At 43.2% G+C, this 25,415-nt stretch overlaps 1 protein-coding gene across 1 annotated transcript; it reads right to left on the bottom strand.

Moving 5' to 3' along the window:
- Positions 1-7,868: 7,868 nt before the first annotated feature.
- On the bottom strand, positions 7,869-20,734 carry LOC119286696 (exocyst complex component SEC3A-like). The gene is made up of 25 exons (XM_037566133.1): positions 20,492-20,734; positions 17,581-17,657; positions 17,129-17,209; positions 16,970-17,037; positions 16,057-16,159; positions 15,695-15,861; positions 15,277-15,394; positions 15,008-15,112; positions 13,417-13,518; positions 13,193-13,330; positions 12,719-12,847; positions 12,545-12,625; positions 12,375-12,449; positions 11,904-12,077; positions 11,672-11,822; positions 11,520-11,584; positions 11,168-11,338; positions 10,983-11,062; positions 10,259-10,340; positions 9,907-10,004; positions 9,663-9,771; positions 9,506-9,574; positions 9,061-9,126; positions 8,390-8,479; positions 7,869-8,266 (listed from the first exon to the last, which is right to left on the bottom strand). The coding sequence occupies exons 1-25, from the start codon at positions 20,661-20,663 to the stop codon at positions 8,156-8,158; spliced, it is 2,682 nt and encodes an 893-aa protein (XP_037422030.1). The 5' UTR covers positions 20,664-20,734; the 3' UTR covers positions 7,869-8,155.
- Between the last annotated feature and the right edge of the window lie 4,681 nt (positions 20,735-25,415).

The following is a 25,415-nucleotide window of genomic DNA, read 5'->3' on the forward strand; positions in this document are numbered from 1 at the left end:
CGGGGCGGGGAGGCGGGGCGGTGCGCGGCGGGGCGGGGAGGCGGAGGGGAAGCCGGGGATGGAGCGCCGGGGCGCGGCGCGGCGGGAGGGCGGCTGGGCAGGGCGGCCGGAGGCCGGCGGCAGCCGGATCCGGGTAGGGGGAGCTGAAAACTCCCTCCCGCGCGTCGTTGGCGAGGGAACCGGGTCGGGGAGGGGTTGGGCTGGCCAACCCCTGTTTCTACAGGCCGGGAAGGAGAATAGGGGTTGAGCCCCTAAAATTTTTTGAGGTTTTAAGGGTTAAGGGGTTCTATTCTTTGGAAATTTTTCGTCTCAACCCATAAAAAATCGGTTATTTTTAAAGGTTTGAGGGTTTAAGGGTACTACTAGAAATGCTCTAACAGCCCTGTCCAAGCAATCAGCAGCTCAGATGAACGGCCTAACGGGTCACAAATTCATGTCGTGGGGACTCAGAATGGACGAACGGAGGAAACAAATCATGAGGATAGATCTGCAGATGAAGACGAAGACATAGAACAGGGCAGCTGGGCAGGGGGCGCGCAGTTTTTTTTTGAGAATTCAGGCGGCGCGTAGATGAAATGTTGACGTAACGGCTGAACCGGCGTCTGGGCGACTCGTGAATAAGGGCGGAAGAGTGGGCAGGCCTTTTTCTCTCGTGCTATCCCTTGATGGCCTGGCCTGTTACTGGGTATCTCTATTATTAAAGGAGAATCGAACGTCGCGATGGTTCGACCTTCCACATCTCTCGTACAATTCTCACTTACTCTGCACGATAAAACGATTCCCACTTCCCCCACGATAAAAATAAAAAGAAACCCACGTACAAAAAACAACCACGATCAGGCACCCACGTCCCTCACCTCTGTCTACCGAGAAAAATCCCTCGGCCGTCCAGCCCGAACTGCCGCGCCGGTGAAGGAGCCCACACCGAGGAGTCCCTCGATCCAATCCTCGCCCTTGCCATCGCCGTCGACCCCGCCCCTCTTCCCTCCGCCGTTTAGCCCAAACCGTAGCGCCGGTGCATGAGCCCAGGCCGCCCACGTGAAGGCAATGGCATAAGCCGTGTTATCATCTTATCGAGGTCAAGGGGTCCCTTGCGCCAATCCTCGCGCTCGCCCTCACAGCCATCGCCGGCGGCCCCGCCGCTCTTCCCTCCGCCTTCTAGCCCGAACCATCCCGCGCTGGTGCAAGAGTCGAGGCCACCCACGTGAAGACAATGCGTAAGTCACCTCATTTTGGTCGAGCGGTCTGCCGAGCCAAAACTGGCCCTCGCCCTCGCCGGCGTCAGCGGCCCCGCCCGTCTCTAGGGGGTCAGTTACTCGATCTCGGTCATCCGACTCATCTCTGGCGAGTATGTCATTGGTGCGGACGCCGTGTCGGACAACAACAGTGCAAGCTCATCGCTAGCTCATATGAGTCTTTGGTCGGCACCCTCCTACCGCCGCTCTCTGTATTGGTGCCGACACCGCACTCCTCACTTTTCTTAGACAAAGGGAAAGACGAACGCCGGCGTCAGCAAGGTTGTCACCCCCCCCCCCTCTCTCTTTAACTCTCTTATTTTATTTTTACATCCTTGTCACAATATTGATCTGTGTTGCTATTGTTGTCTGAATGAAGTGACCTGCTGTTGTTGTAATAACAGAAGTGAGCTGCCAATTTTTGAATGAACTTGACTTGTTTGCATATTCTTGTATGGGCAGAAGAAATATAGAATTGACCTTGTGTACTAACTGTTGTATGGATGTCGGTGGCCATCACCTGTCAAAGGAGGGTCACGCCAGATGTTGTGGAGGTGACGCACTCGGCTGGCGAGGAGCTCCGGGTCAATGTCGGTGGTGGCTGATGACCAGAGTCTACTCGTTGAACAGGTCATCCACCGTCATGCACATTCTTTGCTTCGGAAGAACTTGGACTTATTTGATTTGGTAGTTGTGTTGGTGTCAAATTAGCGACCGCACCATTTGTTTGCCAGGTCTTTACTCCAATGGAGTCACTGAGGTTGAAGTAGGATAGGAAGAAAAAAGACATCATTGCATATTTGGGTTCAGTGACAATGCTTCCATATGTTCTTGATCCCCCGATATGACTTACTTCTATATATGTACTTTTCTTGCTGGTGGAACATAACTAGAACTAATATTTTGTGTGGTTTTACCATGTTTTAATTGTTGAAAAAAAATTAGAATTTGATGCATCATTGAATATTTGGGTTCAGTGTAATGCTTCCATATGTTCTTGATCCACAGATATGACTTACTTCTATATGTACTTTTCTTGCTGGTGGAACATAACTAGAACTAATATTTTGTGTGGTTTTACCATGTTTTAATTTTTGAAAAAAATTAGAATTTGATTGTCCTTCGTGGGATGCTCATGTTGCATTGTTCAGTGACTGATTCAGGATTACGGGAGGAAGTTGGAGTAAATCCTTGTGTTTGGCTTCAATTTTTGGGTTTGGATATCTACCCAGCATATAAATTGACTGCTGTACAAGGGAAGTTCTGTATTTGTGAGATAAGTTTCTATAATGCAGAACTGCAAGAATAACCCTAGAACCATCTTTACAGTCTGATGTTACTTAATAATAAATAATTAGTTACATATACCAGAGGATTTAAATGCTTAGCATTTCATGTCTTAGTTAGAAATTGATGTGTGATTTCAAGGCTCACATTGGCTTTTCATTATCCTTCTTTTTCTCTGAAAGGCTAGAGAGAAAGCGTTAAAGGAAGCTTCACAGTTTTGTCAATGATCAAAATTTTGTAGCTAATGATTATTTACCCATGTTTGCATGATGTTATGTAAGTGATTCTCTCTCTTTTTCTTTCTTTTCCACATTTTAAAACTGCAGATATTGACTATGAGATGAAATTGTCGTTGTTCATAATTTAAATGTTTGACAAAAGGCCGGAGCGAAGAATGCTAGCTTCTTAATGCTACTTCATGGATTTCCATGTCGATGTTGCCCCTTTTGGACGGAGATGGTTGTGTCAAAGGTGTCAATGGCACAGGTTCTTCGCCATATCAGGCCTCTCATGTGCCTACCTCATGAAGGTACGCCGCCAATACATTGAGTTTCCAATGGTTATATTTCTTTATCAATGTAAAGTAGTTAACTGATGGTTTTGTTGTATACTCTTTGAGAAGCCATTGATCTGGTACTACATAGATTGAGGACGGGCTGAAGAAAATGTGAGCCATGGGAGGAGAGATTTACTGGAGCAAGGTGAACGACGGTGCAGCGACCAGATGGGAGACGCCGGGAATGCATGTTTTTATTTCTTGATGCCTTGGCTGTCGTACACAAAAGTGGATGGGAGATCTGCAAGTTAAAGAAAATATCATGGTATTCCTCTGATGCACCTTGGCGTCACATATACCCTCATAACCTCTGCATCTCCGCCTTTACCGTTCGTCGCTTCTTTGTTCCTGACAAGTATGGACTTCTCTTTCACTTCCTTGCTTGTGTATAGATGCTATGATGTATTGTAATATGGATTGGATTTCATATACATGTACTATATTTATTTGAAGTGTTACACACATGGCTCTTGGTCGTGTAACGACTCTTCTTCTAATTGATACGACAACATTTCTTGTTCATGGTGTAACTATGATCATGCTTTAAGTAATTTTTATTACTGATGTGAATGCACTTGATCTGTGTGGCTTTGTGTTAAAGTGTTCCAATATTATTTTTGTATTGTTATCAAGTAGGTAGTCCTGTGAATTTTTGTATTTGTCGATGGCGGTTTCTTTGACCCGGTGGATGATTCAAATCCATATAGCTTGTGAGGTGATGGCAGTCTTCGGCGGCATTTTCATCTGTATATGTTTAAATGTCTTTTCTATAGAGAAATAAAATTCAGTCGACTTAATTTTCAGAATAACTACTATTTGCGAATTGTATATAATCCTTTGCAATTTTTGAATAGTTAACACAAGGCATTTGTTCATATCCTTAATTGTTCCATTTTGATGGTACTTGCATTACTGTCTGTCTGCAGATATATTCTTTTATGATTTGTTCATAATAATTTCTGGAGGACAACAATTTAGGTGGAAGAATATGCTAGGTGGTAACAATGCCCATCATTCACGATTGCAAAACTCTTAATAGATGACTTGTTAATCTCAAATAATAAACAATGATTAATTTCCCCAACATTCAGAAATGCAAAGTAAGCTATATGTCTTTACCCCAAGCAATCTCAGCCATGAGGCTTGGCTACTAAAAGCAAGGGCCCCAACTCAAAAAGAAAAGAGCAAGGGCTCCGATCAAAATTATGGATCTCTAACCGGTAAAAGAACATTAAGGACTTGCACATATGTTCTCGCATTGATTGTGATATTATGAAGGGAATTGAACTGTAAAAGGACATTTTAACTTGTTTCTTTTCTCGCGGGATTTTTTCTGGGAGTTTTTAACTTACAAGAATCATGCCATCTACAATGGCATGTGTGAAACTATGTCTTCTTGTAAAGATATAGGAGAATAAGTATCTTCTTGTAAATAGGGATGGGTTAACATTATTTTTTTCTTGTTAAAGCATTTTTTCTACAAACATTTCTTTATCCCGTGGCAACGCACGGGCATTCGACTAGTAATGAGTAATGGCACAATGATTTGGGGCCCTCAGTTTTTTAGGGCCCTGTGCGCGTGCACAGCTCGCACATGCCTCTCGACGGGCCTGACACCGAGCCACCGCAAAACTGCAGAATGGTGTTACTAGATAAAATTCAGGCCTTCTTTGGTTCATAGGGTAGAAAATTTTTATGAATAGATAAGTCATAGGAAAGGAGATGACATGCATCTCAAATCCTATGAATAGAAATAGAAAAGGAGATGTCCTTTGATTCACTTCATAGGATTTTTTCTATTGAGTTCAGGTTAATGTTTATTTTTCTATAAAACATGGAGGACAAGAAGAATTACTCCATAGGAATATGATTTCATCTACAAACCAAAAGGCTCTAAAAAAAATTTCCTACAAAATTTTTATCCTATGGAATTCCTAAAAAAAATGCGAACCAAAGGAGGCCTGACAGGGCCGAGTTCTCTTGTCACCCTCTAGCTAGGTAGTAAAGCGGCAAATTAAAAAACGATTTGGTGATAAGAGACCGTACGTGATGTCATCATGTTTAACTACTACGGTACTTCCTTCATAAAGAAATATAAGAGTGTTTAGATCACTGGGAGTACTTGACACTGGTTTATTATGTGCACTCTCTTCTCTTGTCGCCAACTAATTAAGGTTATACACGCACTGCACCTGTACTCACCTAGCTAGCATAAGGAAGTGCACTTTATTTACGGTCTGGAGACTAAGGTTATATGCCTCAATTTGGTTGTGGCTCAGCTCGCTAAAGGTAGGATCATATTGATCAGACAGGGAACCAAATCTTGTGACATTTGTCCTTGGCAAGTTGTGCTCAGTCTCCTCTCAGTTTGAGGGGTCGTGGGAAATAAAACTGCATCCCAATCTTTCACCAACAGCTACCACTGAATTGGAGAACCCGAGAGAGCTACTTGAGAATGTTCAAGCCCCCTGGCATGGATGGCAGGATGGATGTTTTTTCAGGCAAGCTAGCTAGCTAGTACCAGCAGTTACTGCTGCCTCCTTACTTTCAGAGGAATTTTTTGGAACCAGCTGAACTTATTTGCGCTACAATCATCCCCTTAAATGCATGAGGGGCGACCCCCTCCCCCTGTGTCACCCACCGCGCGGGCGACCGAGGACCCAACCCTCCGCTACCGGTCCCCCTCCTCCCTCTCGCTCTTCCCTCCGCCGCCGCCGGTGGTCAGCGCCGGGCTAGCCCGCGCGTGCGACGGCGGCGGCGGAGGCATCGCCCTCTCACTTCGGGCTCGGGATGCGCGGGATCCCCGATCTCGAGGATGAGGCCCCGATCCATGGCGGCGGCGCCGATCTGGCAGACGGCGGCCTCCATCTGGAGCGTGGCGGTGTACCTTGGGTCCGGGGGAACCTTGGCTAGTCTGGCCGGCCCGCCGGCGGCGGCGCCCATGGGTGCTGCTTTCCTTCATGAAGGCGCAGCTGAGGGCCCAATCTAGCCACCCCGATCTCCTGCCAGGTGAAAACCTTCAATCCTCTTTGGATTTGGCGGCAGCGGCGCTGTTCGCATCGTGACCTTCCTTGAGGTGTCGTCAGTGGCCTTGGGGCTCGGTTGGGAGTGCAGAGGATCTGCAGGTGGAGGGGATGGGACCGGTGGCTGCAGGTGGTGTTTACGAAGGAGGAGCGGTATTGCATCTGACACGTCGACAACGGCGGGTCTCGGCGGCATGGAACAGCGGGGTATCGCTGATGGGCGTGTGTTGATGCACGAGCGCGAGATGGTGGCGTTGTCTGACGTCGTGGTGGCGTCGATGCCAGCTAGACCGGGCAAGGTTGATGCGTCAATACAGCTCTGAAGATGGATTGGTGGCAGTTGGTGGCAATGGCCTCTGTGTGTGCGTCGGACCGGTGTGTGCCCCATACCCGGCAAGGGGCTTGGCTGGAGTCTCAGGTCTTAGATGTTAGGCTTGGCTGCGAGGTCTGTTTGGTATTAGACCCAGACTATCAGCTTCCCTCCATCAACTGGATAGGAGTAGCGACAGATGTTGTCTAGACGATGGCTTCTGTTGTATTTCTTTGTAAGGTCTTCTGTGAATAATTAATAAAGTGGCTGCATGCATCGCCCAGATGCAGAGGCCGGGGGTCTTCCTCCTTTAAAAAAAAAATCCCCAAAAAATGTAGAGTGTATTTTGGCCTGCATGCCGAGGTTGGCTGCATGTGAGGGTACACATGGTCAAGAGGCTGAATGGGGTCTGCAACTTGGTATTCAGTTTTCAGTCTTGTTGTTCTTCTGTTTTGATCTTGCTTTTCATCTGCTTCTTTTTTTCCCATTTTGATGGACTTCCTTTGCCAACATCCTTTGTAAATTGTAATCGAACAATCCTCAGACTTCGGGCTGGTTTTGGAACATATCACGTATAAGGTAGACTGCGGCTTACTACCTTCTTATTTATCGAAAGAAAAACTAAGTGGCTAAACTAGCAATCATGCAGTTAGGGACAGAAACGTAAATTCAGAGAGGAAAACTGCCACTAGCCCTAGATTCCACCAGTTTTTTTCTTCTTCTACATAAAAGGCTCCAGATCTGCATCTGCCAGTCAGCTTCTCCCTCTTTCTTCCCTTCTCTTCTAGTTATCCTTCTTTGCTTCTTCCTCCTGTTGCCGTCTCAATCTTGTTTCTCGCCGAATTTCCGCTTCCGCTTTGCTTCCCGTCTTTGATTTCTTCGCCAAGTGCTTTCAAGTGTACTAGAGATTTTCTGTATCGTGCTTTGTGCTGTGAAAGGGCAATCGTTTTTCTTCCAGTTTTCCAACGGAATTACTCCATGTTTTTGCTTAAGATGAGTACATGACCGAGGGAGCCATGCAGCAGTGATAGACAAAAATGACTCGTAATATCATGAGGTTTGTTCTGTAATAACAAACCATGATTACTTTCAAGCACTGTTGAGCTGCATCTCCATCGCTTCACATTTTGAGTTTTGACGTCACATTCTCATTTTTATTGTCCCAATTTGTTTTGTCTTTATAATTCGTTGAATGAAAGCACCACATCACTACAAAAACATCTTATGTTACGGGACAGAGAGAGTAGTTAAAAACATCCTATATTACAGGACGGAGGGAGTAGTTTGCGGGACGCCGCTTGCACCCCTATCAATATGTGATTGGTATCTCGCTCTGTCATCGGGCCAATCTTTTCTTTTTTTGCCGCAAATAGGCAGTCTTCAAATAGATCAGCGTGACCCAGATGAACAAAGCCGAATGCGGAATGCGCACACATTTTAAATTCACAGCAATAAGATTGAGACATGAACAAGAAACCTTTCAGCGTTTAGATGATCACATGCACACAATTCTCAGACTTGTTACATTCACATTCCTTTGCGCCAACAGGAGCTGGTTTGCGACCAGACAACAGCTCACATCCATTTCTATACACATACAATTTGGCAAGTAAACAACATACATGTAGAACCCACCCTAAAGAGGCCTAGAGAAAGGAGAACCTGCAAAATCCAATAGAATGAATTGAATATAGATATAAGCTACAGCACTATGAAATGATACATGGCGCTGCACTCATTGTATCTAGAAGCTAGCAAGGGTGTCCCTCATCTCGGCAACCGGCATTATAGGCTCGTTTCCGTAGATCCGTGTCACCATCTGGACAAAGCTCTCGTACTTGTCCAAAAACTCTTTCTGCAAACGATCAAGCAGGAATCGTTAAATTAACGTGTGAACTTGCTGCTCTAGAAAATTATAAACCAACCACGACTTCAAACAAGCAAATGCAAATTGATAAAGAGTGATTAGGCCGCATACCTTGCATTTATCCCATAGCGAGGGAAACAATTCATCGGAAGTCAATGTCTTCTGCAATCTTCTGTACATGGCACCAATTGACTTGTCAATCTGCACAGTTTCAAAATTTCATGAGTTCACTTTACACCAGCATCTTGAACAGAACAAAATGCTATGGGTGACCCTCTGATCATTATCTCAAAACTAAAGATGGCATGGCGAATGTGCACTGTGATCCATATGAAGCCATGTTGAGACAACATTCAAAAGTGGCATGCACTAAGTGCATACAAAATGAGTTGGACCCTGACACAATACAACCAAAATCCCCAAATCAATGGAATTACACTGCACGCTCCTGTGAAGATATTGAACTGGCAAGACGTCAAAAAAGGTATCTCATCGACCATCTCAAATGCGAAAACAACAGACCCAGTTTCATTTGTCTAAAAAAGATTTGACCCCAATCACAATGAAAAGATGCTCAGAGTTTGAGCTATTTTTATTTGAGGAAACTAAAAATCTTATATTGTATGACTGCACACAAGAAGGGCAACCCTATCTACCACTGAGCCATAAGTTCGGTCGTTTTTTGAACGAACATGACAAGATCACTTCTGCTGCATATGGAATGTTTTTGCTAGAAAGCACAGAAATACACTGGAGTCATGAAACAATTTGTGTCTACTTACCCCAGATAAACTTGATTTCAGCACCCTCCTTAGATCAGTTTTTGACAACCCAAGCTGAAAAGGTATCTGAGGAGAAATCATAAAAATTAGTCGTTGCTGAAAATGACAGGGATATTGGATATCAAATAATCGCCACTTGACAGAATGTAGTACACGCATGTGAATAGCTAGAACATGTAATGATACCCGCTGCCTTTGTTTTCTTCTACTGAACCCATAACAACAAAATGGTGCAAGATTTTTTTTAAAATAAATCTATAAATGCAAAAAATAATGTTTCAAATTTGTAACTAATTTTTGTAGAGCGTACGAAAAAGGCACATTTTGCCAGTTTTTACAAAAAAAGTTCAATTCAGTATTGCTAGCAAGGACTAGAAACCAAACCATAGAGGTTAGTACAACACCTCAAAGTCTAACACAGATACTATGTGTAAAGTTAGCTCACCTCCTCAGCAGCTATTGTGTATGTCAATTCATCGACTTTTCGAGAAAACTGAAACAGCCTCTCGAATTGCTGCCATAGGCCAAAGCAAGAAAGATCTCAGATTTTTGAAAGGAAGAAACATATCCACAGCAAGTAGAATCTAACTATATTTACATACAAGATAAATGAGTGAGCTGATATGGCGAGTGCAAGCTTGTTCATAGGATTCGCTAGCCTGGTGGTAGAACTTTGCAAGAGTTGGCACAACATTAGCCAAGTCATAAAGACTGCATAAAACAATGCATATTGTTAGTCTCCTAGACCAATCTATGCATTAAAAAATGACAAAGTAACAATGGGACAAGTCAAATATATGATGCTAAGAAGAATTTACTATGATTTACGAGACAAGGAAAAATAACCTGTTCTGGAAAGCAGCATAATTCTCGATCAGTACAATATCCGCAGTTTTAGGATCACTTTGTGCAATTTTCTCCAAAGTTGTGAACATTGTGCTAACCTATTCCAGAGTACAAGGAGCAGTTCGTTCAGAGAGAAGGTTAAAGAAAGATCAATGGCCTAGTTAAAATGTATATTTATCAAGGAAGTAAAACTTAGCAGCTACAAAAGATCCTAGTACAAATTGGTGATGTCCATAAAAGCAAAATAGGACTAACATATTAGTTCAATCAATAAGTCACAAATTTAGTACTAGTACATATGGAATACCAAAAAGGCAAACAGGTGCAAGATTGGAAGGGCAGTTATACTCACTAGCTTTGTGTATGCTTTATCAATCAAGTCTCTAGATTGCCCTTGAATATACTGCTCCATCCGTGATGCAAGGACAGCAAATCTAAATAAAGTGATGAGCATAAAATGATCAGACCGTAATGTATTTATACATTCAAACACCATGGTTGATACAAAACAAACACTACAATCATCATATGACAGAACATCTGCACAAGTGCACATTGAGTGTTTCTATTTCTCAACAGCTCTAATATAGAAACATAGTCAACACTGTCAAGGCTGTGTAAGTGCATTTAGGCCCCCTAATGGGTTTCAGTTCATTAATAACACCATTAAGGGACTAATGTTCTAATCAAGTATTTCGGGGTTTAGTCCCTATTCTAGTTGGAAATGGTGACCCCTAAAAATGAGAAAAGAAAAGACAAGTCCCTATTCTAGTTGGAAATGGTGACCCCTAAAAATGAGAAGAAGAGTTTTGGTTGTAATTTTTTATAGGCTTATGGTGGATCAACTTTCCACATTGAGTCTCAAGGACAACAGTACTGTCAAGAAGGGCACTACTTAATCTAGGGATGACCACATCGCCAAACCTTCAATCATTCCCTAAAGCTTTTCCAAAGAAAAACTCTAAAATTCTACACATCTCCAGAGCCACCTCCGAAGTAGCATAAAATAATAGCACCATGCTGCAAGGGATGACGAATGTATTATGCATTTTTTTAAATGCCAATTCATCAAGTACCTCGGGATGTAGGCTAGAATTCCCGTTTGACGCACATTTCTTTCATTACGCTCAATTTGATGGCACGCTTCGTCAATGAACTGGAATCAGATTAGAATCAAAAGGTACAAGTGAGAGGGAGGAAGCAAGTGAATCTCTTCTAAATAGCTATAATGAAGCTTTTCAGCCTCAATAGGAACACTAACCCTGCTAAACTGTACTGATATTCTTGACTCCAGGTCATCAAGTAGTTTTCGAACAAAGCCTGCAGCATCATCTTTCTGACCAGAAAGGTAACGTTCTGTAATACCATGCATCGAAATGCAACGCAGGGGATCAATCTTGTACGCCCAATCTACAACTGCATAGAAGTCTTCCTGAAAGTGATGGAAATAAAAGTGCATTCCTTGATCAATAAAAGGAGTGTAATACTTCATAACCAGTTGGTTATGTCAAAAGGATTGTACATTTGACTTGCATAATAGAACTCCTCCCTTTTGGTATTATAAAACTGATTCTTCTTGTGTTGGTTCTGTGTCAACATGTACTAAAATATACCTGGATTCCATCGAGCAGTTCTTGAAGAGCATTATTCAATGTACCCAACTCCACAGATGTATTATCTGGAAACAGAATCATTATAGATTGCACACTAGGTCTATTTGAGAGAAAATGAGCATACATTCATCTACACAAGATAAGAACAGTACCTGGTTTGATATCATTGCCATCCGGATCCATAAGACTCAGATCGTCATCATCAGGGTCATTTACTCCAGATCTACGCTTGTTAACGTTAGGAGCACCAGCTGGAACAAGTGCAGGTACTTCGAAGCACATAAAATGTGCAAAGAAGGAACTCTGCAAATGTAATATTCATTAGTTTGTCTGTAGAGCCAAACAAGTACAATAAGAGCTGCATTCAAGGAAAATAAGTATAACCTCATCCACAAGCAGCGGGATAAATATCGTAAGCATCCTTGAGTATGCATCAGATACTGTTGAAGTATCAGCACTACTGCCATTCTGGCCAGCATTATTAGAACCTTCAAGCCAAACAGCGGGATTTTTTGGTGCTTTCGTACTTGCACGAAGTTCATTTGCAAATTCACGTGCCTGAATCAAATTACATGAAAAAACCATTCTAAATTATACAACTCATGAAATACAAGAGCTAACGCATATTAAAAAGTCAGGTATAACTGAAAGCGAATAAATAAAGCTTAAGTACACCAGTGTCATTATATAATATCATTCCCAAGTTTGCCGTTAACTTATTGTCATTTTGAACACCGAATGTAAGTTAGAGAACAAAACGAACAGAAAAAATGCCGTTAACTGGACAAATAGGAAGGATGTAAAAGCGCATAGGCAGCATATCAAACAATAGAATTTAATTATCTTTGTCCTGACCTCTCGACGAAGTAGCAAGTTAAGAGATTGGCAATACGCCTTCCTTAAGGGGCCTAAACAGCTCTTGTCCAGACTCTGCGCACAAATGAGCAACCACAAACGTAAAAATGGGAATGATGCCAATATGTAATAATATGACATATTAGGAATACAAATTAAGGGTATATGACCTTTAAATGCTGAAGAAGTCGAGCATAGGTCCTGCATTTATACCTTAGGTCTGCATGATCAGGCCGCTTCAATTGCCCTCGCTACTTTCAGTTCAAAGTGAATTATCTAAGTCATTTCACCCAAAAAGTGAAAAATATGATAAATTACTGCAAACAATGGGACTATCACTAAACCTGAGAAAAGTAGCTTTTGTCACTTATCATAAAGTCCACCAAGCTAGAGAAGTAGTTCCTCAAGAACTCTGATGCTCGTTTAACAAAAGTTATTTTCAGCTTCTCCAGTTCTGCTCTTTTTTCCCTAACCTGATAGAATGAAGTTTACTTCTTTTCTGGCTCGGAGTTGCAGAATAATGACTGAATTTAAAGCAATCACAAGCAGAACTTAAATTGAATCTGTTTCTGAATTATTATGTCCCAGTGACTCAATCTATTAACCATACTCTGAAACAAAACATTTAGTAGCAGAACCTTCTACCAGTTTGTTCATTTACCCATATAACCAATTCAAGTTGTAGCCACGGTTTATTCAACGTTCAGGTTGCCCATACTACATTATTAACATGACAAAAAAAATACATGTGTGGATTTGGTATAAAACTATGAATTAATGTTGTAATAACCGAAACAAGAGTTCATAAGATAGCTTACAGCCCGCATGTTAACATAGGATGGGTCCAAATTTGGCACTTCGAGGCAGCGAATGGCCCCAGTCAACCATTCACAAGCCTCAACATTTTTCAGCATACGTGACTCCTCAAATGAACCTCCAGTTAGTGATGCTGCAAACTGCATTGCATTTCAATAAAGTAACACAGTATTAGGGATTACTAATTCACTATGGGAGATGAATATCCTCTCTGTCTGAACCATACCTCCTGCGGAATTCGCAACCGTTCAAGCAATTTCTCCAGCTCCTCAACAAGTCCTTTATTATTTACAGACTGCATCTCCAAGCCATTGTTACGTGATTCGATCTGCAAAATATGAGCATAATGACTTCGTCAAAGAAAGTTATGCTCTCCACATTTTGAGGGAGCATAAGATGAAACTGATTTCAAGTATCGCGGTGTCATACCCAAGAAAGAATCCTACCCAGACTGAAACTGATTACAAGTGGCCAGTTACGGCCAGTAACAGGATATACCAATTGGTACAATCAAAGCAGTTAAAGCAGCTCATATATTTCAACAGATTACTGCCAGTTGTGATTTGTGAGTATAATAAGGTTGATGCTATCCTTAAAAAAAACGTTGATACTAAATATTTCGGGTAGAATCACATTTTCAGTGTCATAAGTACCATGACCTAGAAACAATCTAGTGCTATGGGCATGTGGCAAGCCCGCAGCGACAATAAATAGCACGAGCTCAGCATGGGTTTATGTAGCAACCCCATTTGTGTGCATTAAGAAAGGCACACATGTGAGGCCGCTGCCTCATAGTTGGCTCGTGTATTTCTGCCTTATACGTGTCTTCGAAAAGTATCATAGGAAAGGGATTAAATTAAGTGTACAAATGCCTTGTTGGTTGGTCTTTGCATCTGTATGAACATGATTCAAATTATAAAGAGTACTATTCAGTTAGGAAGCTGGTCTAGTCTAAGGATTGACGGTCCATAGTATTTTCCTGTTATTCCACTTGTTATAAAACTCTAGTGTGTGTGTGTGGGCTGTGTGCATCCTAGTTATGCAGAGGCCGGGAGTGATCTCAGCATGATTGTATCATCTTGATGTAATGATCTGAGTTCAATAAAAGCTTCCTTTATAGAAAAAAAAGTTAGGAAGCTCGGGTTTCTGGTTTCATTAGGAGTCAAGTTGTGATCGTGGATCGAGTCAATCATATAAATGAAGGGCTACCATGTAAGCCATAGCCTTTCAATCAAGGAATGAAGAATCAATAGTTCAACTAGACCTTCGAGTCTTGTTACTGTCACAGGGATTAGGCTATGCGGAAACTAGATGAGGACGACTGCCCTATCCCGGTCTTCGAACTCTTACCAAGCCAAACCATAACACCTAAATTAAAGGGGGGGAATCAGCAGAACATGCCAGCTACTGATTAAAATTAGGCAATTTCAGGGCATATTATATTCTGATAAGAGTGCTAAGTGTGCTTTGAGATGATTTAATGCCCAAACAATGTTGGTCTCGTACTAGTTCCAACAGGTAACTAAAAAACATACTCCAGCTAGTGCTAGTAGCCACTAAAAAACATACCCCACTATTTCATAGAGTCACACTACAAGGGCTACAATTTTGAACTCAGAAAACTAATATAGCGGTTGTGGAACATGTCGATTTAATGGATTGGAATATTTTTCTACTTCGAAAAGACATCTACAGCTTCTCCGATTCATATTACTTGTCGACCAAACGGATGTATCTAGACGTATTTCAGTGCTAGATACATCTGTTTGAGCGACAAGTAATATGAATCGGATGGAGTAGATTTTTATGAAGCATACCGACGAAATATCTTCTCTCATATGCCTCAGCTTCAGATTGAAAATTCGTAACCACTCATCCATATCATCTATGGTTGCACTAGCAGCATCAATACCCTGCAAAACCTACAAATCCAAGCAGTTGCCAGTCAATGGAATAAAATAGTGTGACAAAAGAATCAACTCGTGATTTTAACAAAAAGTGGCACGCAGGCAGCAACGCGGTTTGATATCATAGAAAATCCATTAGCATTGCATAGAAATTTGATACGGCAAAATGAAAGTTATACCTCCTCTATTAAAGGCTCACTTTCCAGCAACTGATAGACATTAGCTGCTTCCAAAGCAACAAGCTCCTGCTTCAATCTCTCGGAGAAAGCATCGGCTTCACCAATGCCCATAACATACCTGCATTATCTACATTTGTCAAATATCTGCTACCAACAAGCATGCCAGGAATGCTAGGTTGAAAACAAGCAACATAACAGAACAAAAAATACCACTAACAGAACAGAAATTAATCACTCACTCCGTCTCATAATATAAGGGCATTTTTTACACTACACTAGTGTAAATATGCAGCTTATATTATGGGACGGAGGGAGTAGTAAATATGCAGCTTTAAAGAGCATAAATTAAGCTGACGAGAAAATATTGCTAAAAGAAGTAATACAGCAAGAAATAGCTAGTAATATGGCCGTTTCTTACGTGTCAAGAAGTGCCTCCATGTCCTCCTCCTCGTCCTTTGCTTGAGATACAAGATCATTTTCAACAGTAACTTTTGCCGTTACTTTCCTCTCGGTCTGAGTAGCAACAGATGTTTCTCGCCCTTCTTGGTTGTTATTCTCTTGGTTATCCAGTGTCAATGTATTTTCCTAAAAAGAGATAATTACAAAATATCAAGCCAACGGGCAATTGGAATCACTTAATCTGTATATAAATCTATCGGACGCTTGTAGAAAAAATTAGTCCACTTGTAGTATTTTTTTTTTGAGGGACATAGAGGGGGTGTGGGTATGGGGAAGGTAAAAGCAGGTCTTGGTAATGGGAGACAAAGTTTCCATATGCACCTTTGCCCAGAGAGCTAACTCCACAATATCAATTCCAACAACTTTTGGAAGATAACTAAGTATCTCCTTGCAGATGTTCAAGATACAAAAAAGTAGACGATTCCTGCAAAATAAATAAACAAACAATTGTTAAAAGTCTCCTAGGTCACCACATCAATGTGATCTGCCTTAACTTTACCATCCAAACAGATTAGTGTTAGTCTGTTACATTTAGTTTTTTGCAATACATATACATAGAACTAGTTTGCTACTCCAGATCTGCTAAAGGACTGGGTAGCTTCAAAATATTGTTTCTGGTTAATCTCTCGTTTTTAGTTAAAAGGCAGTGCTCCAGGCATTTTCTTAAAACATGGGCCCAAGCCAAAGCAATACAACACAGCGAGAACAGCATGCAAAAAATCTTTTGAAGAACTCAACATGACAATAGAAAGCAAAGCAGGCACTACATGTGTACAGTTAACTTTTCTTGTACATATGTTGGACATACAGCGCAGAAAAGATACAAAAAGTTTTTGCAAAAAAAAAATCAAAGGAGAGTAGACAGCATGTAAGATAACATTATTACTCCCTCCATCCACATATATAGGGCCTAATACGTTTTTTAAGGTCACCTTTGACCATGGGTTAGCACAATAATATATGGCATGCATGTTATACAAAGCATACCATCGAATTCATATGTGAAAGGAGTTTCTAATGATATAATTTTGTATCATATATCTTATATACTAATAATTTTATCATTGGTCAAAGGCTACCTCGAAAAATGTATTAGGCCCTATATATATATGGATGGAGGGAGTATCATTTTGCTAAATGTATAGACTTCAAAAAACGTGTAAAAAAGGAAGGAAAACAGGCTAACCAAAAGTAGCTGGTCTAACACCACAAAGCAGACTTTCTAGGGAACAACCTGTCATCAATGTTTCGCATGGTCCATTGTGGAGGAGCAACAGTCTGACTCCTAAGGTTATCAAACCCCTGCAGTGCAGTTTATTAAATGGTTAGAAGTGGATATAACAAATAGCTTCTTTAACTACTGCACAGAAGAAGAATGCAAGGGGAACTATACCAGAACAAATGTGCAACCACTAGGGTCACTTGAAATAACCTCAACCTTTGTAAGATGTTTCAACTTGTAAAGTTTAGCTGGCTGAAACAAAAGGATCAGGTTAAGTTTCTAACAGGAGACTGAAAAGCAGAGGAAAAGTACCACAGAACGTAGTGAAAATCCTTTATCTGAACGGTTGACGATGCATGTAAAATTCAGATACTGGGGATGTTATGCAGACATGATGATGATTCATGAGGTAGACAATGATCGAAATATAGAAGTGCATATGCAGCATTAGCCAATAAAACTACACAAATCCAAACAGTTTTTTCATCTGGTTGACAACCGCATATCTACATAGGTGAAAGCTTTAACATAATTAATGCCACTAGACAAGCCAATGTTGTAACTCCTGTTACAAACTGGAGAAGTATTAACAGGGAAGATTTTACAGTATATAGGAAACAAACCTCGAGTACTGCCCCTGATGAATATTTCAATACTCGGAGAAAAGCTTTATCTGCCTCGCCTTTTGACGAATGTTTAGCTGCATGAAGTTAGTACTGTTTAGCACATGCTGTAACATCTTGTATAATAGAACAGTTATTGTCTAATAGTTTCCGAGCACAGAACAATTGAGCCATAATAGATTGTCATCCGAGCTACAGCAGGTAAATAAAAATAGTAAATCTTCACCATTGAAGAAGCTAACATGTATCTTTGTGTACATATCGTTTGGGTGGACAATGGTGACCGAAATACAACTATAATTTACTAGGGTTTTTTTGCGGGAAAACTTTCGATCAATTCATCTTCAACCATGACAGTACAACGAACACCAGAAATAATAAAAATTACATCCAGATCTGTAGACCACCTAGCAACAACTATAGGCACTGAAGCGAGCCGAAGGCACGCCGCCGTCATCGCCCCTCCCTCGCCGGAGCCGGGCAAAATTTGTTGTAGTAGACAGTCGGGAAGTCGTCGTGCTAGGGCCCCATAGGACCAGCGCACCAGAATAGATCGGAAGGATCCAACCCGAAGACACACACGTAGACGAACGACAACCAGATCGAGCAAATCCACCAAAGACAGATCCGCCGGAGACACACCTCCACACACCCACCGACAATGCTAGACTCACCCCACCAGGACGGGGCCTAGGCTGGGAGAACCTTGTTCCATCTTCAAGGAGCCGTTGCCATCTCGTATTCCTGAGCAGGACACAAACCCTAACAAAACTCGAAGGAACGTCTAAAAATGAAGCCCTCCTGCCGGCAAGGGCCGGGGTCCACCGCGCCGCCATGGCCCTAAGGCCACCAGGGACGAGGAGGACCGATGTCAGTGCCGGCGGGAGGCAGAGGAACCTTAGGCTGTTTTGTGACTCTCGAGTTTGTTATTGCTTTCTTTATGGCGTCTTGAAGACGAACATATGTAACTATAATTGACTGTAGTTAACCAGGGAGGAAAGGATTAACTCTCAAAAGAAAATTACTTCCAGTTAGATTATGTTCCTCGATCGATCCAATTAATCAGTGTTGCAGCGAACCTCTCCTTGCACCAACAATTGAGTAGCAACAAAGGGCATAGTGCACCAAATAGAAACTGGACCAATCCAAAGAAAATTTGAGCACTCATAGTGTGCTTCGGACAAAAAAGAAGACATTACCACTGGGATCAGAGCCATCTAGATAATGTTCTCCATTCAAACAGTTACATCCCAAAATAAAATTGTCAACCTAGCAAGCATAAATGTAAACTCTACTGACAATCCTACAAGCAGCCCAGCAATCTCTGCTAAAAGATCAACACATAAATTATGTGAGAAAACATATCTCGGCTCCTTGAGTTACATGCACAGATTTTCAAGGCCTGTTTGGGGACGTCATATGCTAGCGTTCATGCATGGGAAAACTACAGATTGCTGAAAGAGACTGCCTGGTTAACCAGAACTGGAGAACTCCTGGGTCAATTAAGTAAATCACTAAATCCACAGGGAGAAAATAAGTACCTCTTAAGTCCTAAGCCATTTGTCCTTTGACAAGTTATGGAGGTCTCTCTCCAACAGCGCGACACATGAGGTGCACAAGGCCTAGTTGATGACAAATCAACAAATTTACTGATGCCATCCAATCCCATGCATCCTAAGACCAACGATGGCATGTACTACTCCAATGCCAGGGTCTCACACAAATTTCATGCTTTGCTTTTTGTTTCGTGGCGTTATGGACTGATACACTTCATCCACGCGTTGCGAGTTTGATCACAATATAAAACTTTTCTATTGGATTGCTTCCATGGATTGACTTAGAAGTTCTCTTCTAAATTTTCCTTTCTGCTAGGTCAGTTTGACATCTCCCGTTCACTTAGTTTTCTGCTCATGGCCATTCTGTTCCTTCTTACTGCACATTCCAAATGATCGAGATTTTTGCAAGTTGAGTGCAAAAACTTGTTTATTTCTGTTGCAGAGCAGGCAGCAGCCATTGTCCATGCGGGGGTACGGTGGGATGGGATCAGATGGCCTTGGATGAATTTGTGTACTGATTCGCTCTTGAGGCTTGTACACCTGATAGGCTGCGCCCTACAATGATGGCCCTCATGAGATGTGAATGCTCATTGTCATCTCTGATCAACCGCATCACAAGGAGATACCCAATTAGCTCTAGCACCGCTTGGTCAAGTCTAGCCATAGGTCACCTGCTCCATTGCTAAGTTCTGCAAACGATCCATGTACTAGGTCTCCAGGTGCCAGTGTTTGCACTTCATTGATCTCAGCTCTGCATGGTGGGAGCTCTAGCTGACAAGTTATCCGTATTTATGCACCCTGAAAAGGATCCGACTAGTGAATTTAAGCTACTTTCAGCATCGGCTGCAGCTCCAGCTTCCGATTATTATTTTCAAATTGTGCAACCTTGCAGCATGTAGTGATATTTTGTTTAGGCTTACAGTGCCACGTGCAAGAAAGATCACTAATTTTGGACATTCAGAGCTAACCGCGTGAAATAAGCAAAAAAAATGGATCTGCCGATTCAGCTAAAAACCAGCGAACGTGTAGTGACCTAGTCAACCAACCAAACCAGCTACGATCATTAGTTGGATCCAAGCTACCGAGATCCCAACTCTCGCATGCCGAAGCATAACAACGGTCTCATGGGTCATAAGTGGGGAAGAACAAGATTCGGCTGCAAACAAATTCCTCGCTGAAGCAGCAGGGCTCTCCGGTCAACGAAACCAGCACCGAACTAACCGCCCGGAGGCTGCCCCGACCAAGTCAAACCCTCGCCGCAGCAGCACAGAACAAGCCAAATCGAAGCAGCGATATGTAGTAAGCTGCACGGCAGCCACTACGCGGGAGGAGAGGGGGGAGGAGGAAGCACTGACTGGTGAGCGCGAGGACGCGGGGCTTGGCGAGGCGGCCGAGCTTCTCGAAGATGCCGCGGCCCTTGGCGACGCGGATGGAGAAGGACACCTCCTCGCCGCGCGCGCCGGAGGCCGCCACGGCGGCCGCGCATGCCCGGCGCAGCTCCGCGTCGTCCGCGCTGGACTTGGCCATTCGCGCGCCCCTCGCCGGCGCCTGGCTCCCGGCGATCTGAGGATGGAGGGGGGAGGCTTGACGCGGTGGTGGGGAAGGGGAGGGGAGGGGAGGGGAGAGGTTGGTGACGGGCACCGTGCTGCTGCGCTGGTGTCGCCTCGGATTATTACTACGAGTAGTCAACAATCATTTTACGGTTTATTACATTTCGCTCTGGGCAGGAGAGGAGCGGGCGAGGCGGGTCGGAATTGGGTCTGGTTGTTGGTTCACTTTTTTTTTTGAGATGGAACACTGCGATTCCATAAATCACACAGGCACAGCAGGATAGCTGGCCAGGTACACCAATACATCGTCAGGGACACCGTCGGTCCACAGCTGCCTACGGCTGCTAGTGCATGTGCTAGTTTATTACAGCCCCTGGGGGCATACATAAATTCAACAGAATTAAAGTTCAATCGAGCAAAAGACCGGATATCTTTTAGTAGATGGTGTTTGGTTCTCTAGTCCTATGAATTTTTCTAGTCCCAACTAAAAAGTCCCTAGTCCCTAAAAAGTTTCTCCCTGTTTGTTTCCAGAGATTAAAAAGTCTCTAATCCCTTCCTAAAGGTTATTAAATGATCATGTTGCCCCTATTATATAGAAAAATAATAATTAAACAACATCATGGGGTGGCGGGCCAATGGGTGCATGGAGGGGCATTGTTGGAAAAGTCCCAAAAAGACTCTCCTTGAGAGTCTTCTTCATTTAGTCCCAAATGCCTAGTTTAGTCCCTAAAAAGTCCCTCTCGTTTGGTAAAGAAGTCTCTAAGAGGGACTTTTTCTAGTCTCTACATAAAAAAGTCCCTGGAAACAAACACCCTCTTAGAAGAACACCTTCAGAAGCCAAGTCGTACTCCGTACTCTGCAAAGCTTTCACCAAAGGTTGGCAATCAGACTCCACTTGGATAGCCGTCATTCCCCAGGAGGATGCTGCGTGAATTGCTTCCCAAGCAGTGGTCGCCTCGGCCTGGAAAGCACTGGCCACATGCTGAAGCTTACTAGTCCCTGATCCCCTTATGTCGCCAATGTTGTCCCTGGCCACGAATCCCCAACCGCCACACCCAGTAGAGACATTGAACGCCCCCGTCCACATTAATTTTCATCAAGTCGCCGAGCGGTTTCTGCCAGAAACGGTGTTCCTTGGGTTGTGACTGGGATTTGGGATTACTGCATAGTTGTAGTGATTCAGCAGCCCAGAACCTGGCGGACACTGTAGTCCTCTCCACTGTGTCTGAAGACTCCCCAGCGTTAATTTTATTGCGGCAGTCCCACCACCTCCACAGCATACATGTAACAAGCACCCGTTGATCTTCAAGTAGATCCAGCACAGCCTGTATTACTTCCTTTGCATCAGTGCAAGCACACAACTTTTCACGAATCTCATCCAGCTCGAGACTACGCCACATCTTTTTAACCTGATTGCATCTCAGGAACAAGTGAGCCCCATCTTCATCTAACCTTCTACAACATACACAGAGTGTTTCACAATCAACCCCTCTCCTTTTTAGAGCTAGCTTCAAAGGTAGACTGTTGTGTGCTAATCTCCACATGAACTGTTGGATCTTTGGTTGGCTGGGGATGTCCCAAATTTTCTTCCATGGGAAACAGAGTTGCTGACCTGAGATTGACGACGAGGTTGAGCTAGCATCTCTTTCTTTGACGTACAGTTTGTATGCAGATTTTACTGAGAATTGGCCTTTACTATCAGGGAACCATGCATAGAAATCTTCAAACTCTTCTCAGATTGGTGTCGCAAGGATGACCTTGGCATCTGCGTCAGCAAAGATATTTCTGACCAGCTCCCTATCCCAGTTCGCGGTTTCTGGATTAATTAGTTCACAAAGCCGAGTAAGAAGGCCCCTTCTTCTTGGCGTGATGGGAAATCTCTGGCCCTCCCTATTCAGCCACGAATCCTTCCAGATATTGACCTCAGTCCCATCACCAATTCTGCATATTAGGCCCTCCTTTAAAAGATGCGCACCCTTCAGGATACTCCTCCAAGTATATGAGATACCAGGTGCTGGTGCAGCCTCAAGAATTGATGTAGATGGGAAATAACGTGCTTTAAGAACTTGTGCACAAAGGGAGGTTGGGTTATGGAGGAGCCGCCACGCTTGTCTTGCTAGCATAGCGACGTTGAACCCATATAGATCTCGGAATCCAAGCCCCCCATCCTTCTTCGGCTTTGTCAGAGTCTCCCAACTCAACCAATGCAAAGTGTTTTGCTTCTCCTGCTTTGCCCACCAAAATCTGCATATCATGCTCCCCATCTGATCGCATAAGGATTTAGTGAGGTCAAAACATGACATGGCAAATGTAGGGATTGCTTGAGCACAAGCTTTAATTAGGACGTCCTTCCCCATCTTAGACAACAATCTCTCAATCCAACCTTGGATTCTTTTCCAGATTCGTTCCTTGAGATACTGAAAGGTTTTTGCTCTATCTTGTCCCACATAAACAGGTAACCCCAAATACCTTTCGGATCTAGCCTCTGTATTGATATGTAGCTCAGCCAGGACACTTTGCTTCCTCTCCCTCCTTGTGTTTTTGCTGAACATGACTGATGACTTATCGTAATTAACAATTTGTCCCGAGCACACCTCATACAAATGTAGTATACTTTGCAGATACCTGGCACTTTCGCTTGTAGCTTTAATCAGTACCAACGAGTCGTCTGCAAACAATAGGTGGTTGAAACTCGGGGCTGCATTGCAAATACGAATACCAGTCAGAGTTCCATTCACTTCTGTCATGTTTAGTAAGGAGGAGAACCCTTCCGCGCAAATGAGAAAGAGGTACGGTGAGAGGGGGTCACCCTGACGGAGGCCGCATTGGGGCAGCACCACATCCGTACACTCTCCGTTCACTTTGAATCTGTATGACACCGTGGACACACAAAGCATGATCCGTTTGACCCATGTCTCCTCGAAGCCAAGTTTATAAATCATCTTCTCCAGAAAATCCCATTCCACCCTATCATAGGCTTTTCTCATGTCCAACTTCACTGCAGCAAACCCTTCCTTTCCTCTTCTCTTTCTATGCATATAGTGTGTACATTCATAAGCAAGCAAAATATTATCCGTGATCAATCGGCCCGGAACAAAGGCACTTTGGTTAGGTGAGATGATGTTTGGAAGGATTTGTTTCAACCGATTTGCAAGTACCTTAGAGACCAACTTATAAACAACATTGCAGAGGCTGATTGTTCTCAAGTCTTTCATGCATTCCGAATTTTGCACCTTAGGAATCAGCACAACACAAGTCTCATTCCACCCCTCAGGCATGGGTCCCCCATTCAGCACCTCAAGCACTTCCGCAACCAGCTTTTCTCCTATAATGTCCCAGTATTTTTTTGTAGAACATAGATGGCATGCCATCGGGTCCAGGGGCCTTCAGGTCACCTATACTTTGGAGAGCTTCAAACACTTCCTTCTCAGAGAAGGGCTCCTCCAAAACCTCATTCATTTGTGGGGTAACACGTGCATCAACCTGACTCATCATCTCCTCCATTCTTGTTGCTGTGTGGGACGTAAACAGATTAAGGAAATAGTTAGTCATGACTTCCTTCATGGCCTCCTTCTCCTCCACTACAGTACCATCTTCTCTCCTCAATTTCTTAATGTGGTGTTTCTTCTTTCTACCCGAGGCTGTTGCATGGAAGAACTTCGTATTTCGGTCGCTTCCCTTCATCCAATGGACATGTGCCCACTGTCTCCAATATAACTCCCTCTGATCCTCGAGCCTCCCCAGTTTAAATCTAAGTAGTTCCTCCCTCCAAACCTGCTCTGCACTAATGCCGCTCCTTCGACACTTCTCTAACTCCTTCTTTGTTTTGCTAATTCTTTTCTCCAAGTCCCCAAAAATATTTCTACTCCAGTCCACTAACTCACCCATGACTCCTTTAACAGCTGCTGCCACCCCCTTTCCTTCCAACTGCACTCCCTTCTTCCAAGCATTTTCTACCATCGCCCTACAGTCCTCTTCCTCCAGCCACTTCGCCTCAAACCTCGACATAGAGCTTCGAGTCGCGCCTTGATGTCTCTTAGCTCCTCCTTGTGTGTCAATGATGATTGGTCTGTGGTCCGAGTGTCGAGGATCTCCGTTAGTGACCTTAAAAGCAGATAACCTGTTGCACCATGATTGTGTAGCCACTGCTTTGTAAATCCGCTCCTTTATGTAATTAACTACAGTATGGTTGTGATTTCGCCATGTAAATGCATCTCCTATGAAGCCCAAGTCTCCAAGTTCACACGCCTCAAGTGCAGCTTTAAACTTGTCCATGCAATTCTGTGATCTAGGTGCCCCCCTTCCTTCTCCCATGGGTGTAAAACCTCATTGAAGTCTCCTGAGCAATGTAACGCCCTCGATGCGGCTATATCTCCCACATGTCGAAGCACGACTTAGAGGCATAAACGCATTGAAAGCAATGTCGCAAGTGAGGTAATCTTCACACAGCCCATGTAATACATAAGGGAAAGAGATACATAGTTGGCTTACAATCGCCACTTCACACAATACATGAATAAAGCATTACATCAACCAAATACAATCAAGGTCCGTCTACGTAACCAAAATAAAAGAAGACTACCCCAAAAGCTACACAGATCCCCGATCGTCCCGACTGGGCTCCACTACTGATCGACTAGAACGAAACAACACAAAGGACAAGATCTTCAACGAGCTCCTCCTTGAGCTTGGTTGCGTCACCTGCACGGTTCAACGGCACCTGCAAACT

This window comes from Triticum dicoccoides, chromosome 4A (genome assembly GCF_002162155.2).
Source record: "Triticum dicoccoides isolate Atlit2015 ecotype Zavitan chromosome 4A, WEW_v2.0, whole genome shotgun sequence".
NCBI lineage: Eukaryota > Viridiplantae > Streptophyta > Magnoliopsida > Poales > Poaceae > Triticum > Triticum dicoccoides.